Source organism: Strigops habroptila, chromosome Z (genome assembly GCF_004027225.2).
Source record: "Strigops habroptila isolate Jane chromosome Z, bStrHab1.2.pri, whole genome shotgun sequence".
NCBI classification, from domain to species: domain Eukaryota; kingdom Metazoa; phylum Chordata; class Aves; order Psittaciformes; family Psittacidae; genus Strigops; species Strigops habroptila.
Genome location: NC_044302.2, coordinates 6,464,075 through 6,490,865, shown reverse-complemented (window position 1 = coordinate 6,490,865; position 26,791 = coordinate 6,464,075). Strand labels below are relative to the sequence as shown.

Below are 26,791 nucleotides of genomic sequence, written 5' to 3'. Positions count from 1 at the left end.
TTCAAAGTCATTACAGATAAGGTTTACTTCATTCAACACATCACCTGCTCATCACTCAGCTTATTTTAGGACAACATAAACTGCATTTAGCATTTCGCCCTTATCTTCGTTCTCTGTCAGATAAATTCTAAGTATTACTACCCTAGTGTGTCTCAGCTTCAAGATCAAATTAGCAACATAACCCCCCTCTCAAAAAGAAAAGGAACAAAAGCCCAGGAATCAATGAGCAATCTCAAACCACGCTACTAGTAGGCAATTAGCAGAGAAGCAGGAGGATGAACATGGTAATACTTTCACTAGGTAAACAAAGTTTATCTGTAAAATAGGTTTATTGCTAAATGTAGTTCAAAGTATCAACAGAAATTGTGCATGCCATTTGGGCTTTCATTCATTAAGCGCATTGATCTCTGAAAACATGATTCTGACTAATGAGCTGTGTTAAGTGGCTCTTGAATGCTTATTTTGTTGCTATTCTAGTGAAAGACCCAGACTCACAGAAGCTGATGAAAGAAAGAAAATCTTCAGTGCTTCTGCACTCAGGTATCAGCTTTTCAACCCAATCTCTAGGACAATTCTCCATTTATTTATTTACTTAAAGATTACAAGCACAACCAAATCCTATTTAAGAGCTTGCCTGAAACAGATTTTGTAATCCAAATGGAAGAAGGATCGAGGATGCAGAGTTCCCAGCTAGGAAACACTATAAAACACTTTTCAGAAATATTTTGAAGACTACCAATACAAAGACTGCACCACTTCCAGCCGCTCAAGAATTTAATTCAAATAATGCATCATTTACTTATTCTAAGAAAGCAGCACATGAAAAGATGCAGAAACAATTGCTTCAGTTTTTCTTAAAGAGCTTTCACTGACATTTGTGGTTAAGTTTTACCAATTCAACTGGGTCCATTTGGGTATTGAAAAAATAAGTAAAACTATTCTAATTAATCTCTCAAAATAGATCACAAAATACAGCTTTCTTCCAAAAAGAGGTGCACGTACTAATTTCAAGACAGTGTCAACAATGGTTCTTGCAACAAACCATAAAATTCATTGTAGAATAGGCACCTTTTTCTTCCAAAAGGTTTCACTACACTTGGTATATTTGGCTCTATAAAATTTGTTAGAGTTTTTTTTTTTTCCTAATAGTCCTTTGTTGTTAGGTGAAACAGAAAAGTCATTTATAAATAAGGTGAACCCAGCAGACACCCAGAGAAGCAGCTCCATCGCTGCACAAACCAGCGTATGTTTTAATACCAAAAGTTCGGAATTCAGAGACTTGTCCAGGACTTTCAGTAGTTTGATGGGAAATAAACGGTTCTTGTAAGCTAATGAGGCACCTTGGTTAACACAGTACGTGTTGACTTGCCCAACTGAAAGGCAAGATACACTTCCTTTCACTTCAGTGTGAGTTTTCCTTCGATGGCAAAGGACTTCACCTTTGTGCCAGAGTATGTGAAAGAACTACCTAGCTTGTATTCTTGGCAGCACTCTTCTTCAAAAATCACTCAGGACACATTGATTGTACTCAATAAAAATCACGGCAAAGCTTTATAAATCCCTGGAAATGTTCCATTCTGAATTTCTAAAGCTTTGGGTATGATGAACAAATTGTCTTACAACAGCGTACACTGTACATATGGTTGGCAGGAAGGATTTTAGATTTTCTCAGTGGAAGATAGTAGTTTCATCATTTGAACTCAAATAAAAATACTAGAACTCCAATTATTACTTATAGGCAATTTCCAATTTCAAGCCACATCTGTTTAAAATGCTTTTTTACCACTTCATTTAAGAAGCGTTCTCACAACACTAAAAAGAGTGATGGAAAAAGTCATTCAGTGTTTTGCAAGGGAAAAAAGAAAAAAGAAATAAAAAATAAGATATGGAAAAGAAACTGCTAAACACAAAGAAATAAATGCAACTCAGCACAAGGTAGGGAATACAGCAGCCTTGAACACATAAATACTCCACACACACTGATTCCTTGTTACTTAACAGTTGTAACAAAACTGCCAGAACAAAGATTTGCCGCAACGTTTTCCTCTGGAAGTCAAAAATTAAGCTGTAAGTGATCTTTTATTATATTTATTTTTTCCACATTGTTTGCCTTGCTGAGAATGAGTTTTCACAAACTGCAGGCTGAGCATTGGTGATGGGAAGGAAGTATTCTGTCAGCTTCCAACTGAGCATCCCTGTTGAGGTGCAGATGTCCAGCTACAGAACCACTCACTCCTCCGAGCTTTTCCGAGCATTAATTATACTCTGTCGCTTCGCCTGGTTCCTGGCCCTGTTTTCTTCATACTGGAAAACAGACAAGGAAATTAATAGATCAGCTGTTATCATTAAATAGACAGGTCTAATTTAAAGTGTAGAGAGTGTATTACTCAAGAACAGAAACAATATCTTTGACTGATGCACTAGAAATGCAGTTCTTGTTAATATCTATATATTGGTTCATTTTCACTTTGGAATTAACATTTATTTGATTAAAAAATATGTTTCTAAGTTTGCGATTATTAAGCTAAAGAGTATTAGAATGCTCCAATAAAGAAGATTCAATCAATCTTATGGAGGAACTTAATTATACAGCCATTTTATGTATGACAGCTACATTTCACATATGAACTAGGAAAAAAGTTATATTGCTGCTATTCCAGGGCACAGGTCAGGCTCTTTTCCTTTTAAAAGATACCAATTAGCTCATCTGCCTTCTGAAATATGAATTTGTCATCACAGACTTGGTCTATTTTTGATCTTGGTCATTAATTATATGCACAGATAAAGTATTATACCAAGATGAAAGGAAGAAAGACAAATTTGGGTTGAATGAGGGTAAGGCATTTCAGGGGCTCGTTTTATGGCTTAAAAAAGAAACACAGCAGAGATGGGACCCCAGTGTAAAATGGAAACAAAGCCTTCACAGTTCAGACACACACTTAAGACAACCATGCTTTCAAGTATGCTCCTGTACTAGCAAAAACCTGAAGACTGAAGAGCCCAACTTTCTTTCACTACAGCCAAAAAGGAGACCTTTTCATGGCTAAAAGAAATGAAAAATTAAAAATCAATGCATGATCTGATATATACATTTCATGAGAAGCAAGTTATTCTTGGCCTTAAGTTAAAGTACACATTTGTGCAACTTTTTAATAACTAGTATCAAGAATAAAACCCAAGTAACCCACAAATACTCAATACGCTCTATATAATGTAATAGAGTACTAAGGAGATTGATTTTGGAAAGGATTTGCAGTTTTTCACCCATTATACTGATTGGTTTATAACTGCAATAATGGCTCAAAACATTACTTAACATTAAAAGAATGCTTAACTTTTTCCCATGCCAATATTTAATTTTTCAATAACCCATCCATGTTTTTATGTAGAATGAGAACAACAGATATTTAAAAGCTACATCTGTACCTATTCTAAACTCATGAACAGCCTTTCACAGGCTTCCTACTAATGGCATATCAATGTATCTATATTTTAAGAAGACAGACAAATATAGGCATCAAGAACTCCTTTTAATGTGAAGGCTTCAATGGAACAATGAAAAATAAGATTACATGGAAAGAAACCTATTTTCCAGATCTGTGCTACAGGGGAAATAAAAAGGTACTTGGCACAAGCAGATGAAATTAATTCCCATAGACTGACAGAGGGAAAAGAGGGGCCCAAACTGTTCTGGCTATCAGGCACTTGAAGTTTCCCTTTTTGGATACAATTGTGAAATTTATGTCAAAATCAGTAAGTACAATTTCAAGTTAAAAGGTGTGTGAAAAGTTCATTTATGTGTTTTGTCACGTAGGCATGACAACCACAAATACAAAGACCAGTTGATACTCTTCTGAAAATGTGCCCATTAGCCAGTGAATCTGCTTAAACTCCTGAAGTCTTCCATTCCTTTGTATCTGCAGATGTAGTACAGCAATGAGTAGGTCCTAAGCAGCAATATTTTCATTTAGAGCCTGAGTCAGCAACTCATCAAGTAGTTTCAGTCAGTATAACTGACTTCAGTAACACGTGTTACTTATGCAGAAATGACCATCACTGCTTTATATTCTATTCTGTGCAAATACCACTACTAAAAAAATAAGAAAAAATTCAGAAGCAATCTGTCAAGTGCCAGTAAAAATGTGTGTTTGCCTATTTTTGTATATACAAAAACAGACCATGCCATTTGTTAAAGCCAGATTTTACCTGACAAATTTATCAAAAAGAGTTTAAATTTGGTCTCACATGCCCACTCCAGAATGCAGTTACATTTATTGATTGTACTACTTAGTAAAAAGCAACTCTACTTCTACACCATGGACTTTGGTTTTTTATTAAGCGTTTAACTGGTAGATGTTTTTCTTACCTCTTTCTTTAAGCACTTCCGCATCTCACGGTCAATATCATTGCAATGGCCAAAAAATTTCAAAATGTTGTGCTGGTAAGTTAGGGAGAGAAAAAAAAAAAACCATTTACAATTCAAAGGTTTCTTCTGCTGAAGCTCTAGATTTCTTAGAAGTCACATTTTTCAACATATCCTGGTCTTCTTTTTCTTTTCTCTTTTTGTAAAAAGTGATGTTTTGTAACTTTAGCAACTAGAAGTGGGAGTTACTCCTGAACTTCATGTGAATCACCCCCACCTTGCTGGAAGTTGAAGGTACTCACCATGTTGTACAACCACACTAAAACAGAATACCTAAGCTGAAGCTAGGAAGCCTAAATGTTGAACATATACTTTATTGATCTAGGAATCAGTCTTAGAACTTTCACTCACACTAACTTGAGTAACATATAAAAAATATTCTGAACTCCGGTCTGTGATACAGAAAGATCTGTAACTACAGGCATCCTGGAGGCAACGTCCCCTGTGCTTTGGTTTTCATTATTTCTTCATGACCTAAAGAGGCAAGGGACTTTACGCTCCATCATCCCAACCACACAGAGAATGTGGTGTTGGTCCAAAAGATGCAGGCACTAGGTTTAAACGACTGAAATGTTAAAACCAGTATTAAAAATAGGGGATTAAGTTTCTCCAGATCTTGGTGTTAATAAATAAGATGCATTTACCATCTTTGAGACAGAGTCCAACTGTAGGCCTTATGCATACTAAGTGCTGAAAAACCGCAGGCATTATCCTCACAAAAACATTCCACCCTGATATCCGCCATAAAAATCTGTCCTCATAGCCAGGATTTCCTGAAGCAATTTTATATTATCAGCCATCAAATCACTTTAAGAATGCAGTCTTCCAAAAGGACTACTTTCTCAAAGTGACGCTTGCTACCATGCCACAGTATATCGTAGCAGAACCTGGAAGCAGAGCCATTCATCCAAGCAATTCAGAAGACGTGAAGGAGAGGAGGTTTTAGTAGGTATTTACAGCTACACAATCAGTAGAGACAACTCAATCAATCTTTTAGAGGGTTAATGAATTGGGGGGCTGGGAGGAAAGGCCATGAAGAACAAACCAGATGACAATGAAGTCACTTCCATATTTTGGAGGGAAATGTGCACACATCTAGTTGATGAGCAGCTAGATAGATTTATACAAGTAATACAGGAACACTGTTAAAAATTCAAACAGAGGACAAGATTTCAGTGAATAGAACATGACTGAAAGTACGAGCAGGTTAATAAAGATTATGACAAACACTTAACTGTAGCAGTGCTATAATTAGCTTGTTTATACCTCTCTGCTGTATAAACGGCATCAGATGACACTCTGAAGCAGTTGCATGTGATAAATGGTCACTTTACTGCAAGCTGATCTTGCTTTTACAGCATTTTCATTTTACCTAATACAGCTTTAATTTTGTATTCTGTTCCCATACCTACACGTTACATTTCAAGGTGAATGTTTACATTTCAAGCTAACTCCACTCTTACTAACTCCACTCCAAAAGCATACAGTGGAATGTATGTTTTGGAATCTGTGTTTGAGAATCTGTGTTTTGGAATCTATGTTTCGGAATCTGCATTTCAGAGTTCAATATCCTCAGGGCAGTGAGAAGGGCACGCAGCAAGCTCACTGCCCTGGACTTCAAGAGAGCAGACTTTGGCCTCTTCAGGAACCTGCTCAGTAAGCTTCCATGGGATAAAGCCCTACAGGGCAGGGGGCCCAAGACTGCCTGTTGATATTCAAGGATCACCTGCTGCAAGCTCAGGCGTGTTGTGTCCCGACTAGTAGGAAGTGCGGCAGGAGGGCCAGGAGACCTCCATGGATGGACAAGGAGCTGCTGAGGAAACTTCAAGGGAAAAAAGAAGCTTATAAAAGGTGGAAGCGAGGACAGGCGGCCTGGAAGAATACAGGAACGTTGTCCGGGAAGCCAGGGATCAGGTCACGGAGGCTAAGGCCCAGCTAGAAATAAATCTGGCCAAGGATGTCAGAGATAACAGGAAGGACTTCTATAGGTGTGTAGCAAACAAAAGACAGACTAGGGATAATGTGGGCTCTCTCCAGAGGGAAATGGGAGAACTGGCTACCCTGGATTTGGAGAAGGCTGAGGTTCTCAATGACTTCTTTGCCTCAGTCTTCACCGGCAAATGACCATGTTATTCAAGTCTTGGAAGGCAGATGCAGGGACTGTGAGAATGAAGACCTTAGGCCCACTGTAGGAGAGGACCAGGTTCGAGACCATCTTAAGAACCTGAACATGCACAAGTCCATGGGACCTGATGAAATCCATCCGCAGGACCTGAAGGAGCTGGCGAATGAAGTTGCTAAACCACTGTCCATCATATTTGAAAAATTACGGCAGTCAGGTGAAGTTCCGGACGACTGGAAAAAGGGTAATATAACCCTCATTTTCAAGAAGGGGAAAATGGAAGACCCAGGGAACTACAGACCAGCCAGCCTCACCTCTGTGCCTGGCAGGATCATGGAGCAGATTCTCCTGGAAAGCATGCTAAGGCACATGAAAAACAACGAGGTGGTTGGTGAGAGCCAACATGGCCTCACTAAGGGGAAATCCTGCCTGGCCAATTTGGTGGCCTTCTATGGTGAAGCCACGGAACTGATGGACAGGGGCAGAGCAGTTGACGTCATCTACCTGGACTTGTGCAAAGCATCCGACACTGTCCCACACAACATCCTTGTCTCTAAACTGGAGAGACATCAATTTGATGGATGGACCACTCAGTGGATGAAGAACTGGCTCGATGGCCGCACGCAAAGAGTTGTGGTCAATGGCTTAATGTCCAGCTGGAGAGAGGTAACGAGTGGCATCGCTCAGGGTTCGGTGTTGACCGATCCTGTTCAACATCTTTGTCGGCAACATGGACAGTGGGATTGAGTGCGCCCTCAGCAAGTTTGCTGACGACACCAAGCTGTGTGATTCGGTGGATACCCTGGAGGGAAGGGATGCCATCCAGAGCGACCTTGACACGCTTGTGAGGTGACCAGTGCCAACCTCATGAAGTTCAACAATGCCAAGTGCAAGGTCCTGCACCTGGGTCAGGGCAATCCCAGGCACAGCTACAGGGTGGGCAAAGAAGTGATTCAGAGCAGCCCTGCGGAGAAGGACTTGGGGGTGCTGGTTGATGAGAATCTGAACATGAGCCACTTCAGTGTGTTCTCACAGCCCAGAAACCAACCGTGTCCTGGGCTGCATGTAGACCTCAGAGCAGCCTTCCAATATCTGAAGGGGGCCTACAAGGATGCCAGAGAGGGACTCTTCATCAGGGACTGTAGCAATAGGACAAGGGGGAATGGGTTTAAAGTTCAACAGAGGAAGTTCAGGTTAGATATAAGTAAGAAGTTCTTTCCTGTGAGGGTGGTGAGGCGCTGGCACAGGGTGCCCAGAGAAGTGGAAAATGCTCCATCCCTGGCAGTGTTCAAGGCCAGGTTGGACAAACCCTTGGGTGACATGGTCTAGTGCGAGGTGTCCCTGCCCATGGCAGGGGGTTGGAACTAGATGATCTTAAGGTCCTTTCCAACCCAAACCATTCTGTGATTCTATATTTATTTAGCCAGATTCCTAAACTGCCAACTTTTTGGCTCAGATTATGAGGAAAAAAGAATCAGTTGCTCAGAAATAGTTATTACACCTATTACAGTGATACGATTGCAAGACAATATGCATTTCTTTCACTAACCACCTATAAAAGTAAGTCTCTTTAAAGCATGTACTTTGTACAAGAGAGAGAATTATTAAAACAAACAAATCAGAATAATGACATCAAAGAGGAATCCCATCAACCTCTCCTCACTAGATGCAAAACTTGATATAATGTGCAGGTTCTAGATCAGAAATAAATCAAACCGACTGTTGTGAAAATGCACACACAGGACACCCAATTAAAAAATAATGCTTTTCATCTCTCAGGAATATTAATTTAAATTGCAGATGAAGCTTTTTAGGACATGCTGGCATTATAGCAAAATAAGAGATAGTCACTGAACTAATTAAGTTCGCTGACTTCAGATTTCAGTGACTTCAATTTTAAAAGAATATATCAGTACATTCCCCTTGAATTTTAAACAAAAAGGTATTGCTTCCTTTCAAGTGAGTGTGAAAGAAGCCATTTTCACTCTGTTCCAAGACTGCTAGCACAAAGACCCTCTCATAGTTGAGCATACGACTGACAAATGTAATTCCTCTTCATGTAAAGATTAACCTCAAACAAGACCAAGAGAATATAATCCTGTGTATGACTCTGTTATTGCTGGTCCTAGGCCAGCAATTTGACTTCAGAAGTCAAACTGGCAATAGATGCCTTTGAATCACTTACTGCCAAGGAATTCAGATACACCGTTTAGTTCCAGTTCCCCTTCAAACTCAAGGCAGTCTAACAAGCTACATTATACAAAATGCCAAAGATACTTGTATATTAGCATTCATTGTTAAAGAACAAACAAACAACAGTCAACCATTACTTTCAAGTAGCAAATGAATATTTCTGGATTCTCCAGTCAAAACATAGAAAGCCCAACTATGTACATACCAAAAAGCAAGACAAATCTGATTGTATTTTCTTTCCTAATTTTGTTTCACAATTATGAAAAATTAATGACAATATTTTAATTTTATATTGCCTATAGAGGTTTTAGTTTCCTTTTAACTGATAGTCATTTTACTTTGCAATCCTTTTAATACTATAGTAGTTAATAAAAAAAAAAAGGGGGGAAAAAGAAAGTCTCTACAGTCTCTTAAATTACCTAAAGCATTTTTAGGCAAATTAAAATTTTAGAACTCGGAGGAAAAGCATAACTTGTACACTTCATACAACTTTTCATTTTAAAGCTTGGGGTGTTCTGTACAAGAACTTTACATCAAGTTTAAAAAAAAGACAGTGGATAGGAACAGACAAGCAATGATAGGGGAAGTACTACCTAGGAGATGACATCAACAGATTCGAGCATGCTGGCATTGCAAGACAGTACACTACAAGTGCCAACAAAAAACAATTAAATGTTGCTGAACAAACCCAGTAAAGCATGCTCACTGCAAGTGAATTTTAGCATCAAAACTCTGCTCCCTTCATTGTTGTAATTTAGAAATCATAAGAAAGTGTGGTACCATGGAATTTTTTTTATATGCTACTTTTAATTCTGCAGAAGTGTTGTTATACCTCTTATGCAAAATGTTTTCTCTCACATTTTGTGTATTATCAGCCTTGTTTTTCTTTACGTAATGACTTCAGCAAAGAAAAACTTGGAATTCTGCTCAAAACAGTAAAGCTAACACATGTAATATTTTAGAATTTATGGACAACTGCATTACATCTGAACATGGAGGTGAAAATATCGTAAATTGTGCATAATGGTGTAAGCCACCATTTTCACATTCAACATTTAAATGCACTTTTTTCCCAGTGGAAACTATCAAATTGAACTTTTTATGCACTAATAGAGAAATACATCTGTACAGAACACTATTTAGAGCTGATGAGAGAGAAGGGAAAATAATTAACAATATTGCAATGATACTGTCGACAGCTTTCATTGCAGGGCTGACTCTGCTACATCTAGAGGTTTACTACAGAGCAAATTAGAAAAAAGGCTTTTAAACAAGTGAAATGAAGATTCCATCTTTATCTTCTTGAAGCAATGAAGAGCCTTGAGAAGCCTCAAGACAGTTTGGCATTTTACATCATTGGGTAGGGGGCTATTAAGAAGATGGAAGTCAAACAGTAATTTTCATCTAGCTCTCCAAGCACTGAATGTAAGGCATGCTGCATGCCCAGATCCCCGTCAACACATCTGCTTATAAACAGATTGAAGCATCTGCCCAGTGGACAGCTGAAATATGGAAATGCTGGGAGCATACAAAAGGAGGACATTTCAAGTTGGTGTATTATTGTTTTTTGAGAGGCACAGAGAACTAATAAGTGCAGAAGTGATTTCAGTTCTTAAAATAGACTTGTCAAGCTGTAGCATAGGAAATTTTAAGGCATATTTAATTTCCTACAGAAATCACTAGCAAAATTTTACACACAGTCATCAGTGAAAACATACTAGCTACATTTCATGGCTGTTCTGCCTAGAGGAGGTTTTTCTCTCTATGATCACATAATATTCTCACTAATTTATCTGACACTGATTTCCCCAACCCACCCACTCTTCTCTCTGCTCAAAACTCCTTACCTCCTTGTGACACTTCTTGAGCAGACTGATAACTAGGTTACATTCCTCAGTGTGCAGATGAGGAGACAGGTCTGGATGCATCTTTAGTGAGGGATAATTTTAGTAGTACAAAGACAAGAATCTGAGAAAACTTCCACCTGCCAACATTAAAATATGACAGTATAACTAGAAAGTTTGAGTTAACCACTTAAGGTTTTAGGAAACAATTAACAAAAAATATTTTAGATCAAAAATGCAGCTTAATATGTATAATTTATATTACACAGTTTAAAGTAATTAAAACCAGCACATGCCTGTTCTTCTACACAGCCCAAATGTTAGCAGTTAACTAGAAGTTTACATTCCTTGCTATTACGAACATAAGAATGAATTTGTGATTTTAATTTTAAGGGACTGCCTAGTATCATTAATCTTTCTTGGACTGCAGATTTTCTTTTCACTTTCCTGAGTTTTCTCCTTTCTAGTTTTTAAAAAAGCTAAGCATATGTAATTTTCTTTCTACCTTCTGCAAAGATGGATCAGAACAGGAAGCACAATGACATTTCATTACAGCACTCTGAGAACTAGCATCTTTTTTAGTTATCTACACACTTTTTAAAAATCCTGATGCAAAGCTTTGAAGATGCTTTAAAAACAGCACTTAATCACTCAGTCAAAACATTGCAAATCAAATCATTGCTCATCATTACGATTTGCTAAAATTATGCCCAGTTGGAATACCCCTTCTTACAATTTCGCACTGTTCTCTCTTGCCCTTTCACTATGCTCCTCTGAAAAGCATCTGGATCTTCCTTCTGCATGAAGCCCCTACTCCGTCAGGCCGTGGAAGACAGCATTTAGGTTTCCCTTGAGTCTTCTCATTTGAACGCTAAAGCAGCCGAGCTCACATAACCTTGCTGCATACGCCAGCTCTTCCACCCTCCTGATCCTCTTCGTTTCCCCTTTGCTGACTCGTGTTTTGCCACTTCTGTTAGACTGTGGACCCAGAGATGAACAAAGTATTTCAGGTGTATCTTCAAGACTACCAAGGAGAGGAGAATAGCAGTAACTTCCTGCTGGCTACACTTGTAACACATCCCAGTGTGCCCTTAGGCTTTGTTGCCACGAGGGTGCACTGCTACACCGTGGTTTAACTTCATGTCAACAAGGACCTCAGGTCCTTTTCTGCAGGGTTCTGTGGGCTTGAGCAAACTTCATTCCAGAAATAAGTTTTTATATTACCTCCCATTTAAACAAAACGAAAATCCCAAGTAATTTTAATTTGCAAGATCTTCTGCTGAAACAGATGAAAGCATCATACAACAGCAGCTGAAATAAGATGACATTTTTGTTGTGGAAGATCACTTCACCAGGGAGGGAAGAAGAAAAGTCCAGTTCATACCAGAACATATGGGCTCATCCTGACAAAACTCTACTTGTATGATCCAAACTGCCATTGAATTAAAAAGTTGCCTTTTGTTGACTTAATATTCTGTCATTCCCCCTCCTTCCAAAGAGATCACCTTTCTAGCTGCAGTACATCAGGCAAACACCACGACAACTTATAGTAAGTAGCCACCACTGGTTTAACACTCCAACTAGATACTAGTAGTTAGTCGTCAGATTTTACAGTTGCAGAGTCCCAATACTGAGCTGCAGTGCTGGCAGCTCTACTCTACACTGCTATTCCTAGAGTATTTAAGTAATATATGCATCTTGAAGAGGTATGTACCCTCATTTACCCAGTATTTCCTATCATGTGTTCAGCTGAACAAGAGTCACATTCTCACAAGCAAACTAAATTTTAAAAATCCAAACAGATTTAAAAGCCTCTCGAGACCCATGAGAATGCGTTCCACATAGTGCTGCAAAAACACATAGTAAATTCTTTCAAAGATCTGCCCCCATACTATCTGAAAGTCTAATATGACACTACATATACTCTTAGTACAGAAGAAGTTAGGAACAGTACAAGTTGCTTAAGCATTCTATTCAGCAAATTAGCAAATGAACCTCTAGAGATGTGACAGCAGGAGCACAACTGTAACAGCAAAGTGATTAAGAACCCTGCTGTGTTATTGCCACCAGCTTTTGATTGCATGCCACACAAAGTCAATATGTTTTAAATTTATCAGTGGATTCTTCTGATAGCAGTAGAGTTAGCATTCCCTTCAGAGGGTGACCTGCTCAGTGACTGCGCATTACTTTAACATGTGTGAACCTGGCTGATTATTAAATCTCTTCATCATTCAGCCTCCGATTGCTCTTCCTAACACTGTCATCTGAGCTGGCTATCTCAGAAGGAGAAAACAAGGCCAGTGTCCTAGTGAAATAGGTAGCACGTACATCAGCACAGGCCAGAAAGTCAAAGGGAGCATTTCAATGAAAGATTCATTATTTCTAAACTAAGATTAGTAATCACGGCTATTATTTACAGAATTGCTCTCAGATAAAGTGGATGAAAGCTAGCAATGCCACAAACAGGTAGGTAACAGTGCATTTCATCAATTAAGAGCCTTCTAACAGCTCAGATGAATTTTTCCAAGGGCACATCTTGCAAGAGAGATGCTACAAATCAGAGGTGCTGTCACACTAGTTCTTAGATCAGTACTCCTGAAATTAATTTTCAAATAACATTCAATGTTAAAATCTTTCAGTCACCAGAAATGGTACTCAGTTCATGTAGGTACTAATAAAGTAACAACACATCTTACAGTGGTCATGGAAGGTTTAACTGGAGCCTCTTAAGCACTCTGAAGTTCATGCCTGAACAGTGTTATCAGTGCTCAATATTATCTTTACGTTTAGGAGTTTCATATTAGACAGTGATCTATAAATGATCAGAGAAGGCTAAAATATTTTTGCTGGAGGGGACTGACTCTGACAGGTGAAAGAGTTTCAAGAGTAACAAAAACATGCATGAAAAGAGATGGGATAAGCTATTGTTTCCTTAATTTCTTTTTAATAGTGTTCTAATCTAAAATAAAGATAGCAGTTGCCATCTTACCAGAATTAAAGTCCACATGGACAGAATTTTGTATGGGTGGTAGCCCATAAAGAATCTAAGTATGAAAAAACTTGGGGGGAGAGGGGTGAAAATCCCTTATTCCCAAAAAAAAATTGGGAATAAGCAATATATATTACTCTGAGAAAACTACTAACAGAAATTCTGGATAAAGAACTCAGGTTGTTTTAGTCTCACTGATCAACCTAATGCTTAATATTTCCATGTCTGGGGGACAACAACGAAAGAAAGGTTTAAATCCAGATAATTGTTTTCCTAAGATGCTTTTTCCATATGTCATTAAAACATGTTAGGAAACTAAAAACAAAGTTTTTCTAATTTTCCCATTTTAAAAGTTGCACATAAAAGTGCGGGTTGGGGTGTTTTTTTTTCCCAAGTCACTAATCAATTGTAAAAAAAAAATAAAACACCAGATGAACTCACATATTGCTTAGAAAAAATTACTTCTTAAAGCAAAATGCGAATCTTTGTTTACCAACCCTGAAGATAAAAAATTGCATCAGAGCATCTACATTGCTAGCAACGAAGCTTCTTACCCAAAACCACAGAGCTTCCTTTTCACAGCATCACAGAACACACACGTTTGCTGCAACCACGTAAGTAACACCACGAGGCGGCAGCATAATCCCGCAAAACGAGACCATGTGCACCTCTGCACATCGCGATACAGCCACTGTACTCACCATGTGTCACATCCACTTTCCCACTTCATTTCACTGCCCTACCCGAGCACCACGAGGTATTTAAAGCTTTAAGCTCTTATTTACATAGTATTGTTCTATTTGGGTTTGGAGAAGAAGACTAATGATCTACACAGCTCTTTGTTTACTCCAATCATTAGTGTTTTCTGTAAGATTATACAAAGTTTTAGCATAAAAAAGGATTCAGCTCCACACCTAAATTGGTTGGTGTTACCTAAAGATATCATTCATGTCACTCCAGCAGAATTATCTTTCATATACAATTTATAAATATTTTTGATGGTAACAGCTTAGAATACTCAGATCAGTCATTCCGTGAAATGAGAAATCACAGTTGATGAACACCATTTCAAAAATCGAGGGAACTCTAAAGTAAGGACTCTGCTTCTAGCTTGCAATAACGTGGATAATATCTCCCTGATCAAGATATTAATGTATCACTCTATGCAGCTGTCCTTAAGGTTGTGATTAGGCACATTGAGAATGACCCCCAATTTTCCAACACTTTCGAGAAACTTAGAAATTCACCTTAATAAACCAAGTTTAGCTAAATCTTTTAAAAATTAGTCATAACCTCGAGTATCAGTCTACGAAACTATGCACTAGTTTTTCAATATTACATATTAGAATGGGAAACAATTTAGATACCTCTCTATGAAGACTTGTAAATAGTAAGGATATGCAAAAGGGGTAAATTATGTCTACTTTAAAATGTTTTATATTATGTAGATTGCATTTACTTTCACTGAACCTAAAGAATAATTTAAAAAAAAAAAAACCTTAATAAGATTCATATTGATTTTATTTACATGACCACTTTCTGCCAAAATTCAACATCCCTTACAGCAGCAGCAGAATGAAAAGTAGCTCACCCACTACTTGTAGTAGTAACTGATAAAACTACATCATACCTGATTTCACGCTTTGTAAAGCAAGTTAAGGAGGTGTTATCCTAATGACTAAAGCAAGCTGAATACTCAGATATCAAGTAAGTTCTATTTCTGGCTAAAATAAATGACCAAGGAAAGTACATTAAGGCATTTTCACCTCCTGGCAACTACTTAAGGTTGTATTCATACAAGCATCTGCATAGTTACAGGACAATTGGAAAAATATTTTTATTACAACATGCAGCAAGTCACACTGCACAATACAGCATTATACCACAAAAGATTACTGAAGCCATCTCTTTCTATTCCTGCTCTGTCTATGAAGATGAGAATACAGAGCCAAGAATGACAAGACCCAGCCGGTATAAGAGTAAAGCATACTGAAGACAAGATGCTGTCGCCAAATTCCTGGTTTGCAGCTTGCAAACAGCTCTTGTACTTCAGCTGCATCCACCAGCCCAGGCTTCGTTTCACCACTACTTCATTAATTTCCCACTCAAGAACACTATAAACCTCGTACTGCTAAGCAGAATTCCCTTGCTTACTGTAGAACGGCTTTTCCCCTTCTGAGGGAACAGATCAGAAGGAAAAGCCAGTGTCTCATCACCTGAGCAGCCCCTGGAGGAAGGCACACAGCACTTGGCAGAAGTCAGCACTGCTAGCGTAATACAGCTCTGCTATCAGGTGAAATGAGCTGCTTGCACCTACACTGTTATCAACAGTTATGGCAGGAGCAGAGGCACGCTTAACAGCCCGCGCTGTTTTCAGTCTAATTTCTCAGTGCTCCCAGAAGTCCTCAAACTGGTGATGGGAAACACACACAAGGAAAAGCAAGCTTATGACGGCTGCAACACAGCCCCCACGTTGTCACTAAGCACAACCCTCTTGAAAGCCCTCCTCGAGCCCTGAAGGAGGATGGGAGGTGAGCAGAGGGCCCCAGAAGCCGGCCCCGGGCTCAGGCAGGGCATGTCACGGCTCCCCACAGCCAGGCGGTGGGAGGGAAGAAGGTGACGGGGAAGGGGGGGAGCTTCCCTACACGTCCCTCTTTTCCTTTAGGCCTCGCAAGGAACAACGCTGCCCGCTCGGCTCCGGCCAAAGCCTCCCTCTCAGCCATCCTCGCACTTACTCCAGTCCCCAGAGGAGGAGCCCAGGCAGGCACGGCCACAGACGCGCCCCCCACGCAGGGTTAGGCCGAGGCGCGGCCGCCAGGGACAGACTCGACCGGAAGCCACCTCACCGTGCCGGGCGGGCGCGGGAACAGCCCTCACAGCGGCGGCGCGCGGCGGGTCGGGGCGGGAAGTGAGTTGCCTTGTGATTGGGCGGCTTGGTCACCGTGCGGAGTCTGATTGGGCCCTTCGAAAAGTGGGCGGTGCCTGGCAGTTCGCGGGCGGGGGGCGGCCGGTTGTGGAAAAGGGGGCCGGTGCCGCAGCCGCGGTGCTCCGCTTGGGTTCGCTGGTTCCTTTGTGCCCGCTGCCCGACCTCTCCTGGACGGGCGGTAACGCGTCAGTGCTCAGCGCCACATCCCTCTCCAGAAGCTCACACCAGGCATCAGGGAGGTAAACTTCCTCGGGAAAAGTTCCTGTAGAAAGCGGTTTAAAGCTGTTGTTGGTGTCCGCCGAAAGCTGGAAGCGCCGCGCTTAAGGCTGATGCCAACGTTCTGCTAGGCGTGCTGGGTACAGCTTTGTGTGCCTTAACTACGGGAGCCTGCCTCTTGCCTTGGTTCTTAACTTCTTTCACGTTTCAGCTTTCCAGGCGGCTCAGTCATGGATGAAACTGTTATTGAGTATATCCGAAGAACTGTGCTAAAAATCCCACGAAAAGAAATCAAGATAATGCTACAGAAGTGGGGCTTTCTGTCTCGGAGTCAGCTGCAAACCATAAACTTCCAACAGACAAAGGAGAACATCTCTCGGCGTGTTGCTCTGCTCTGTCAGGTAATCTTGTCCTTGGGCAGCTGCCTCTCAGTGGTACACAGGACACACGTTGAAGCAGTGTCAAAAACAGATCCTTATGAGTAAATGATTTTGTTTGGTCATAACATAGCATCAAATGTCAGTCTGCAGTGTGAAAAATGTAAAGCTGAGCTGGTGATGCCACCAGTGTCATCGGATTGATAGGACTGCAGGATTGACCTTATTGCGTATGGAAGTAAGTGTTACGAGCTCCAAGTTGCACCAGCTAGATAAAAGCTCTGTGTTGTAAGCCTGTAAGAAATGGGTGTGTTTCTAAATTGTAATATAAAGGCATTGATTGAGATATCTACTTATTGTTTAATGATTTAAATTTAAATCTAGTGTGGGTAATGATAGCAGTAGTTTATATAGCGGACAGTGGGATTGAGTGCGCCCTCACCAAGTTTGCCGACGACACCAAGCTGTGTGGTTCGGTTGATACGCTGGAGGGAAGGGATGCCATCCAGAGGGACCTTGACACGCTTGTGAGGTGGGCCGATGCCAACCTCATGAAGTTCAACAATGGCAAGTGCAAGGTCCTGCACCTGGGTCGGGGCAATCCCAGGCACTGCTACAGGTTGGGCGGAGAAGAGATTCAGAGCAGCCCTGCAGAGAAGGACTTGGGGTTGTTGGTTGATGAAAAGCTTAACATGAGCCGGCTTCAGTGTGCGCTTGCAGCCCAGAAAGCCAACTGTATCCTGGGCTGCATCAAAAGAAGCGTGACCAGCAGGTCGAAGGAGGCGATCCTGCCCCTCTACTATGCTCTTGTGAGACCTCACTTGGAGTACTGCATACAGTTCTGGTGTCCTCAACATAAAAAGGACATGGAGCTGTTGGAGTGAGTCCAGAGGAGGGCCATGAGGATGATAAGAGGGCTGGAGCACCTCCCATATGAAGACAGGCTGAGAGAGTTGGGGCTGTTCAGCCTGGAGAAGAGAAGGCTGCGTGGAGACCTCATAGCAGCCTTCCAGTATCTGAAGGGGATCTACAAGGATGCTGGGGAAGGACTCTTCCTTAGGGACTGTAGTGGTAGGACAAGGGATAATGGGTTCAAACTTAAACAGGGGTAGTTTAGATTAGATACAAGGAAGAAGTTCTTTACAGTGAGGGTGGAGAAGCACTGGAATGGGTTGCCCAGGGAGGTTGTGGATGCTCCATCCCTGGCAGTGTTCAAGGCCAGGTTGGACAGAGCCTTGGACCACGTGGTTTAGGGCAAGGTGTCCCTGCCCACGGCAGGGGGGTTGGAACTAGATGATCTTGAGGTCCTTTCCAACCCTTACGATTCTATGATTCTATATATTTTATAGATACTTTTGAAAAACGTTCTTGGCCAGAGCTGTCTGTTCTGTCTGTAAGCAAAAACTTTCTGATATCTGACTTATGTACTCTGATTTTGATGTACCAGGAATCTTTATATGTACCAGGAGTCTTCATATATAGTATCCTAAGCCAGACAGATACAGTTATTACTGATATCTTAAATTCTGTAGCTTTTTTTTATCATTTGCTATGAATTTCATACTCAAAGATTAGTCATGTGGAGTTGAGCTCAAACTGCAGGCAAGAAATTGTTGAGTTATTCCTGTAAGATAGCAAATGCAATATTTTAAAATGGCATTTGTTTCTGAAACTTATCTGTAACAAGTGGTGTCCTAAAGTTTCTTATGGAAGTTTTCATGCTGTAAAGGTTACATAAGGAGAAACCAATCATGTTAGAATACCTGACAGTGAAATACTAATCAGTGTTGCATCATGTCATGAAGACCTGTTCATTTTGGTTTCTAATAGCTTGTACGTTATAGCATAAGGGCAACGTTGCTGCTTCTGCAGAGGAACACTTGAACCTTGATGAAATAGCTTTCTTTATTGATTTCTCGAAACTATGTTGTGCTCATATCAGGAGCGGGTATGGTGTCTTTGAGCAGAACGTACATGCTGAGGACATCAGTGCAGTGTAATTTGAATTACCAGTACTGAGAATTTTTACTGACTAAACATCATGATAGAATGTTCTGGACCTGCAGTTCACTGTACTCTGTTACTCTTCTTTCTAGGAAAATTCTGCAGACATAAAGGAAGCAGCTGCCCTAGACATAATTTGTAAGTAAAAAAACATTATTGAAAATACCATCTTTGTGGTTTTTCTGAATAACTTGATAACACCCTTAATTATGTAGCAATTGCCCTGGAGAGGTACAGATTAAATTGCTGCAGATTGCATTTTTAGATGATGAATCTTATTGGATCTGACCTTTTCTAAAAAGAAAAAAAAATAAAACCTGAAGCTGAAAACCAACTAAAGTATATTTGCTGCTTCTGAGGTCTAAATAGATGTAGACTGTGGTAAGCCACATATTAGCCTAGGCTTCTTAGTTTGAGTTTAGACTGAGTTTTGGTCATTTTAGGTAAAATACTTCTCTAAACATTGAAACTCAGGGATAACTTTTATTAGTTGCTTAACTGAATTACAACAGATCTCCACATCTTGTTTAATAAAAAAATATTTTGCATTTAGATTTGCTATCAGTAGTAGTTTATCACAAGTAATTATTCTTTTTTTTAACAACCTGGTCATAGTACTGTAAAATTATTTGTTCCTTTAATTACCATTTGGTAATACACTATGTTATTGAACAATTCCCATTTTTCTTAGACAACCATGTTTACCCAAACAAGAGATTGTGGAGTGTTTACCAAATGAACAAAACCATTTACCAAATGAAAGGTAAGATGTCTTTCCTTGCTGTATGTTCTTGGCAACTTACTGCAGTGCTACCCATATCATACATTTTAAACTGTAATATAGTCCACTATGGGTTCTTTCAGTAGAGATCTTCAACATTTAACTATAGTCTAGCATGGATTTTTCAATGGACATATCTTTAATGTTTTTAGAATACATTCTATTAAATTCTCAAGCAATTACTACAAATTAGTAACTGCTAATTAAATAATAAACTTTATAGAGCAATAAAGGGGCTCAAATTTAATATACAGATTTTTGTGTAAGGCTATGCAACTTAAGCTTTTTCTGCTTAATTTTATTTCAGCAAAGCTAAAGACATCTCTGACCTAGCTCTTGTAAACACAATTCTTGTTTCTTTTTTTCTTTTTCTTGCGTAACAGAGAAAGAAACAGAATTTTTTGACATAAGAGATTTCAAAACAAAATTTAAAAGAAAACTTCATTCAGCCTTGGAAAACGTAAGAATAAATCCATTCTACATGTGTTACACAGATCTACTGTCAATAGATTGTTTTTGTAACTTTAGCGAGGTGTATGGTGAGTTGGTTTTGGGTTTTGGTTTTTTTTTTTTCCTTAGTCTGCATCAAAAATTAATAGAACTAATCATTTAGGAATGGTAGGAACTGCATGTGCAATAGGCAATACAGTTCTTATCTGTTCTTGCAACTTTACAATTATGCTGGAGTGAAATAAAATGTAAAATTGCATTAAAATATGACTGGCCTCAGGAAAAGTGGGACATTTATATTTTCTATCCAATTTTTGCCTTGCCTGAGTGTACATGTTGCCTAGGTAGGCTGATACTGCTTTGTCCCATTACCCAGTAACAATAAACCAACAACAAAAGTCAGACGGAGTACAAAGAGAATCTGAAGTAGCCAGTAAGCAGGACAAGGAAGTTCAGATGTTATGACTTGGATTTGTAGCACAGTTGTATCTATTTCTTTTTAGTTCTTGTTTTGAAATAATTTGTGATGGCTGTGAGAACTAGGCCCTGGTATTTAATTACATTATAATGACTGAAAGATCACTGTCAATAGCAAGCAGCAGTTTCTAGACTACAGAAATGAGTGGAAAGGAAATACTATCACTTCACTTTTTTTACTAAGCAACTTGCAGAAGCCTTTTCTTGCTTTAGCTCACCAGCTTCATTTAAGAAAGGTAACAGAAATTGCCTCTGGCTACTTGCTGTGTCACTGCGTGACGCACAAAGCATTCCCACTGACACCAGTAGAGGGCAACAAATACAATTCAGACTAACATACAAGCTGCAGTTCATATAGCTCTATTACAATAAAGTTTTGCAATATTTTGTTAGATATTAAATTTTTAAAATGCACAAAAACTTTTGAGAAGTTGTGTTGGTCCAGCAATGTAAGCATTTTATGACTTGGCTGGACTACAAGCTTGGCTACATGTACCCCAGTCAAAGCGAGGGTTGGTTGGTCGGGTTTTTTAAGGAAGTTTTCCCACTCTTTTAAGTCACGAAGATTGAGTCAAATAAAAAGAAACAACCAAGGAGTGAATCTACAAAACAGGAAAGGGAGCTGTCTTCAAATTCCTGACTGTGTAACCTTGAGCAGTGATAAATATTATACACAGGTGTAAAAATCACAAGTTGATCAGAAGTTTGGTTCCTCAAAAATTAGACGTAATGGAAATACTGCCACTAGCCCTCCATCTAAATAAACACGTTTTTATTGTGGTGTTATTTTCCCTAGAGAAATCAAGGCTTTTATAATAAGCTATTTTTATTTTTGCCCTTCAAAAGAAAGTGTGTATCAACAGGAAAGTCATATTAAGGGTCTGAAATAAGTCTTTTTTGTTTTGTTTTTGTTTTTTCCTCCCCTGTTTGTGAGGTTATTGTTCTTCTGTGGAAATTTGATTAAATACAATCCTGACCACACTAGTGGGATTTGTTTCTTATTCAAGCAGTGGTGTACTAAATTATGTTTGGGTTGTGTGAATACAGGGTTAAGAGAGAACAAAATCTTTATGGACACCTGAAGGTACTGGTAAATCAAAGCTTTTCTTTTTGTATTAGGTCACCATCAACTTTAGAGAATATGATGATAGTGCTATCTGGATTCGAATTGCCTGGGGAACACCATATAGAAAACCAAACCAGTACAAAACCAGCTATGTTGTATACCATTCACAGACTCCATATGCCTTTGTTTCTGTCTCGATGTTTAGGAGCAACGTGCCTCTGCTCCTTGAGGTACGGAATAAAACTCTGTAGGCCCTGACTTCACCACAGTCATGTAGAGCTGTAACTGTGTTAGCTTTTAAGAGGATGGGTAAAGATTTGTCACTTAATGTAACTTACTCATTTACATAGTTGTGTTTTTCCCCTTAGCTCATGGTAAAAATCGGGCAAAAATGAATCTTTGCAACCTTTGGAGTGGTGCATCATGAATAAAGTCATTTTACTGGGATTTTTGCTGACCTTGAATTGTTCTAATTTATTAACCAATTGTTAGGCAGAATTCAGTTAAATTGTCTCATGGAAGTTGAAGACTATTACATCAACAGTTTACTTCAAGAACTAAATGTATGAGCTCATTGGGGAATGCTATCAATCAGTTTTGAAAGACATTTTCTGTGAACTTGTGGTGATCAGCACTGGTAGTCTTTCATTTTTTTTATCTTTATTTAGCAGACTTCTGGGCTAGTAATTATTTATCTGTTTATTTTTCAGCTTTGTAAAGCTATAGGGCTTATCTGGTTAATCCTGTGAATGCTTTTAAATATTAACCTAAGCTTAATAACAGTCTCTTCAACACTTTTTCAGACATGAGAATTTTGCTAGTTGCACACAGTTGCTTACCTTGTAACAAAACCACCACCATGTTCAGAAATACTGTATTTTTTCTGTATTATAAACATAGTGATAAGTAAGGCTGACGTTAAAACAATTTAAATTTTTATTTGAAGGCCCTGGTTGCTGCTTCCAATTACAATCACATCTGTGCAATGGAGCTTCGAAGTCATTCTTTAAACTCCCTTAAAGAAATTGTGTTTAACAGATATAGCCAGGTGAGCCACTTCATAAATATATCCTAAGATAAATCTTGCCTTTTATTTCAGGCCTAGTTCTCAACCCCAAGCAAGGGGGAAAATTCACCTCTTACAAGAGGCCATCAAGTTAAAATAATATTGAACTACTGAGATGGACAACCTTTTTTTATTAAGGTAACATTACAGTAGGGATGTAATTACTTAACATCCCACCTACTCTTTGTTGTTATTACTGATGGTTAAACTCAGTCTAAAAATTGTATGAACAATCTAGTCCTAGGATTTCTTGGCATCATTTCACTAGGCTTCCTAGAGCAATGAGGTGAAGGCTACTGGAATAGGTGCTTACTCTGCTCATCCATGTAAAACCTGCAAATAGGGAGATGTTCACAAAGGTGATCTTTTCTTAAAGCTGGGCTTTCTGACTTGTAGCAATTGTCAAAAATTGGAAGGATGCTCACTTTCAGAATGAAGTAAAATGTGGAAATCTTTTCAGCTACAGCCTCTAAAAGTGGAAGTGAACTAAACATTTTTTTTTCTCTCCATTTAGAACTTCCAAACTTATTATCCTGAAGCTCTACAAGAACACAGTGTAGAACCAGAAAGTGGTATGTGTATTTTAAATTAAACAGCAGTTTGAATGTCGTTTCTGCTGGCTTATGAAGTGAGATTCATTAGTTTGGGTTTTTCTCTTGGCAAGGAATGAAAATACAAATGATGGAGACAAAGAATTCATCACGATCCATTTTTGCTAAGCTAGCTAAAATTATTATTTTCAGATTTTCACTAATCTGGTGAGAAAAGCAGTATTGTATCAGCTGACAAAGTTGTCTTCGTTTTTTCTCTTCTTTTCCCCTGCAGAGCCACAGATAGTTCACGAAAACAGAAAGACGAAAGAAAAAATACAGGGAATGAATCAGCAGGCTTTTTGGGATTGTTCCCTACCGAAACTTGAATATGCACAATATAAGGTACCAAAACCAACAATTTTGGGAGTTTTTATCATTTTATTGCAGTGGTAGCTACATTAAATTGCGAATTGAAGGAATAGTGGATTTTTTTAACTGTAGGGAGCACATCTTTAATTAAAGTATCTTCAAAAAACATTTGCATTGAGATTTGGTCAGACTGCCAGATCATGTTTTAGTTTGTCAGCCTGGTGAACAGAGTTTTTACTTGGTTTTGTAATAAAGGTAGGCTTACACCACTAGTGTACTGAGGCATGAGAAATTAGGGTTATATAAAGTTTGTACAAAGCTCAGGCTACATATAACACCATAATTTAACTTCTTGGATAATGCATGGATTTTTATCTGCACAGATATATTAGGAATTCTAAGAGACACTTAGTAGCTTACAGTTTTACTCGCCAAGCTGCCTCTTTCAGCAGAAAACTGTTGACCACATGGTGGCATCCTCTGATTTCATTAGAACATTCCTGCAGCTGGAAGCACATTAACATTACAAGTGATAAATAAGATAACAGTCTTACTACATATTACATTTTTAATGTTTAAATAATACATAAAATATTTATTGCTTATACTCCCTGGTTAAATTTTATGTTAACAGCTTGAGACGATGTTTGAAAGTGATCCTAAAATGGGTGTTTTGCATCGAAAACAACCATTCAGATGTCTGGTCAAGTTTTCTAGTCCAGATCTCTTCGAATCACTGAAATCCCTGGCAGCAACGAGTAAGTGTTCCAACTCTATAAAATGGAGGAAAAATCCACAGTTAAATATTTGTCGTCATACATTCTGCTTCTATGTTGCATAAGGGAGAACCTTTCTAGTTTGTTTAGAAATATACAAATTCAGTAGAATAAAAATATTACCAGTATAAAAACTTTTGTCTAAACACATACCAATTTGTTCTTAGAATTACGAGTTTGTACATACATATCGAAACTGTGGTTTAGTTTTAGAACAGTTATGAAAGGTAAATATTGGTTGGGTTAAGCTCTAATTAGCTGCCTTTCTCTCCAGGTATGGCTGAGACATCGCTTTCACCACTGCTTACCTGTATACCACAGAAACCTATGAATAATTTTAGAATTACAGAGGAAACATCACTTATTTCCGGGAGACTTTCTACGTCCTTATGTCTAAACTGATTTACAGAGGAACATACAATTCACTTATTACTGGTATTAATCTACACTTTTAAACTTTTAAAACATTTTAAAAAATATTTTTAAAATATTAAATTTTTTTCCGAACTGCTGCTTTGAGTCATTTTTTCCAATTTGTTTTTCAACAGAAGGGTTAGCCCTTTCCTTAAATAATCAGAAAAAAAAATTAGTTGTGAAATTTAAACAGATTGTGGACTCCTGGCATATAGGGGGCAGTAAGAGGTTTCTGCCCGTCTTGAGTTGATGCTAATGCAGAGGTTTTGCTCACAGAGGGCATCAGCCAGTAACAAATACTGAAATAAAAAAAACCACCTATTTGTATGAATGTCTTATCAAATTTTCTCCTAGAGGAATACAATCAAATAGTAATCTTCTTTTTGTGCAAGTCCATGGTTTAGAGTATTCCCATTAAGTTTTGATCCTTCTGCAATCCTTGCACATTACCAGTTCATGGTGCTTGGAGACATAAAGATGGAAACATTCACCACTGCAAACAGCAGCATTGCACTGGAATTCTGTAGGGGTTGGTAAGTTGTAACTGGTAATTAGATAGCTATTTCCATGTGACTTGCTGCATCGTTTGTAATTTGACATGAACGTGATCTGAAAAGGCAGGTTTTTCAGAAGTGTTTCTTTAATTCGGTTACCTGGAAACTTCATGCACGTACTTTGTGTATAGGGAATTTCTGATACATTTAGATACCTCAATGTGCAGAGTCTTCATAGCTTCACAGCACAGTATAAATATTTTTAGAGGCTGTATGGGAATGTTTTATTTTGAAACTGTAAATAAATGTTTAGACTAAGTCCTCTCAGAAAAGCTTGTTTTACCTGACTTAGAAACATGACATAACTTATACTGATTTTTGGTCTGTTCTGGTTTTCAACATCTCTGTATAACTCACCCATAAAAAGAAGTTAGTTGAGGACTATCTGCTAGTGATATATATCTAGGACATCCTTCTGTGGATTTTAGTGTTAGTTTGAGGAAACACTTAACATAATGGTAGGATTAATCATAAAATAGTTTGGGTTGGAAAGGACCTTCAGATCATCTACTTCCAACCCCCTGTCATGGTCAGGGACACCTCACAATAGACCATGTTGCCTAAGACTTCATCCAACCTGGCTAAAACAATCCCAGATTTTATGATACACAGACAACACAGAAGACACTAAGCGTTGGCTCTTGCCAACTTGTACCCTCACAGAGCCTTCCAGGATCCAGACCATTAACATCCCCCTATGCATTTCACTCTGTGCAACTTCTTCCTAATGCTTTCTACCAAATAACTTATCTCGGCCATTTAATGAACTACTGCAAGGGTAATGTTCTGAAATACTCTTAGAACAGTGTGACTTACCTGGCCTATGGCCTGTTTCTGCCTCTTGTTTCTGGTAAAGGCAGCCTCCATCTCCCCCATAACAACTGCAAAGTTGGTGTGTCTGATTTTCAGATGTATGTTTTTACCTCTAACTTCCTGTAATGAAGGTTATTATAGGAACAGCACAAATGAACGCGAGGCAGCCCCACTTACCCCCACCACGGGAGGTTGAAGGGGCTGAGGCTGGCACAAGCGCTTCTCTGCGTATTCTCACATCTACACCATTATTCTCTCCTTTTCGTTCGTTTCCGCCGTTTCGGCACTGCCTGCCGTGCGGCCGCCGTAACGGCTCCTCCTCCCCTCAGCGCCCCGCCCGCCATAATGGCTCCTCCTCCTCCCCTCAGCGCCCCGCCCGCCGCTGCCCGGCGGCGGGT

The 26,791-nt window shown here is 39.1% G+C and overlaps 2 protein-coding genes and 1 long non-coding RNA gene across 4 annotated transcripts; 1 reads left to right on the top strand and 2 right to left on the bottom strand.

The window, feature by feature from the left end:
* On the bottom strand, positions 1-17,074 carry CMC2 (C-X9-C motif containing 2). 2 transcript variants are annotated; one of them, XM_030512380.1, is made up of 4 exons: positions 16,418-17,074; positions 10,586-10,722; positions 4,367-4,438; positions 1-2,304 (listed from the first exon to the last, which is right to left on the bottom strand). In XM_030512380.1, exons 2-4 carry the CDS (start codon positions 10,664-10,666, stop codon positions 2,230-2,232), a joined length of 228 nt encoding a protein of 75 aa, XP_030368240.1. In that variant the 5' UTR covers positions 10,667-10,722; positions 16,418-17,074; the 3' UTR covers positions 1-2,229. The 2 variants fall into 2 exon arrangements, with proteins under 2 accessions (XP_030368240.1, XP_030368239.1); XM_030512379.1 differs by having other exon boundaries at positions 16,307-16,476.
* Positions 16,585-25,124, top strand: CENPN (centromere protein N). Its single transcript, XM_030512376.1, is given in 12 exon segments — positions 16,585-16,736; positions 16,925-17,114; positions 19,187-19,232; positions 19,786-19,857; positions 20,259-20,335; positions 21,922-22,098; positions 22,815-22,916; positions 23,449-23,506; positions 23,760-23,869; positions 24,471-24,594; positions 24,887-24,963; positions 24,965-25,124. Coding segments are annotated over 11 exon segments (1,059 nt in total). The 5' UTR covers positions 16,585-16,736; positions 16,925-16,943; the 3' UTR covers positions 25,010-25,124.
* On the bottom strand, positions 22,910-26,712 carry LOC115619688. Its single transcript, XR_003995089.1, has 3 exons — positions 26,397-26,712; positions 24,257-24,609; positions 22,910-23,753 (listed from the first exon to the last, which is right to left on the bottom strand). It is a non-coding gene; the product is annotated as an uncharacterized LOC115619688 (long non-coding RNA).
* Between the last annotated feature and the right edge of the window lie 79 nt (positions 26,713-26,791).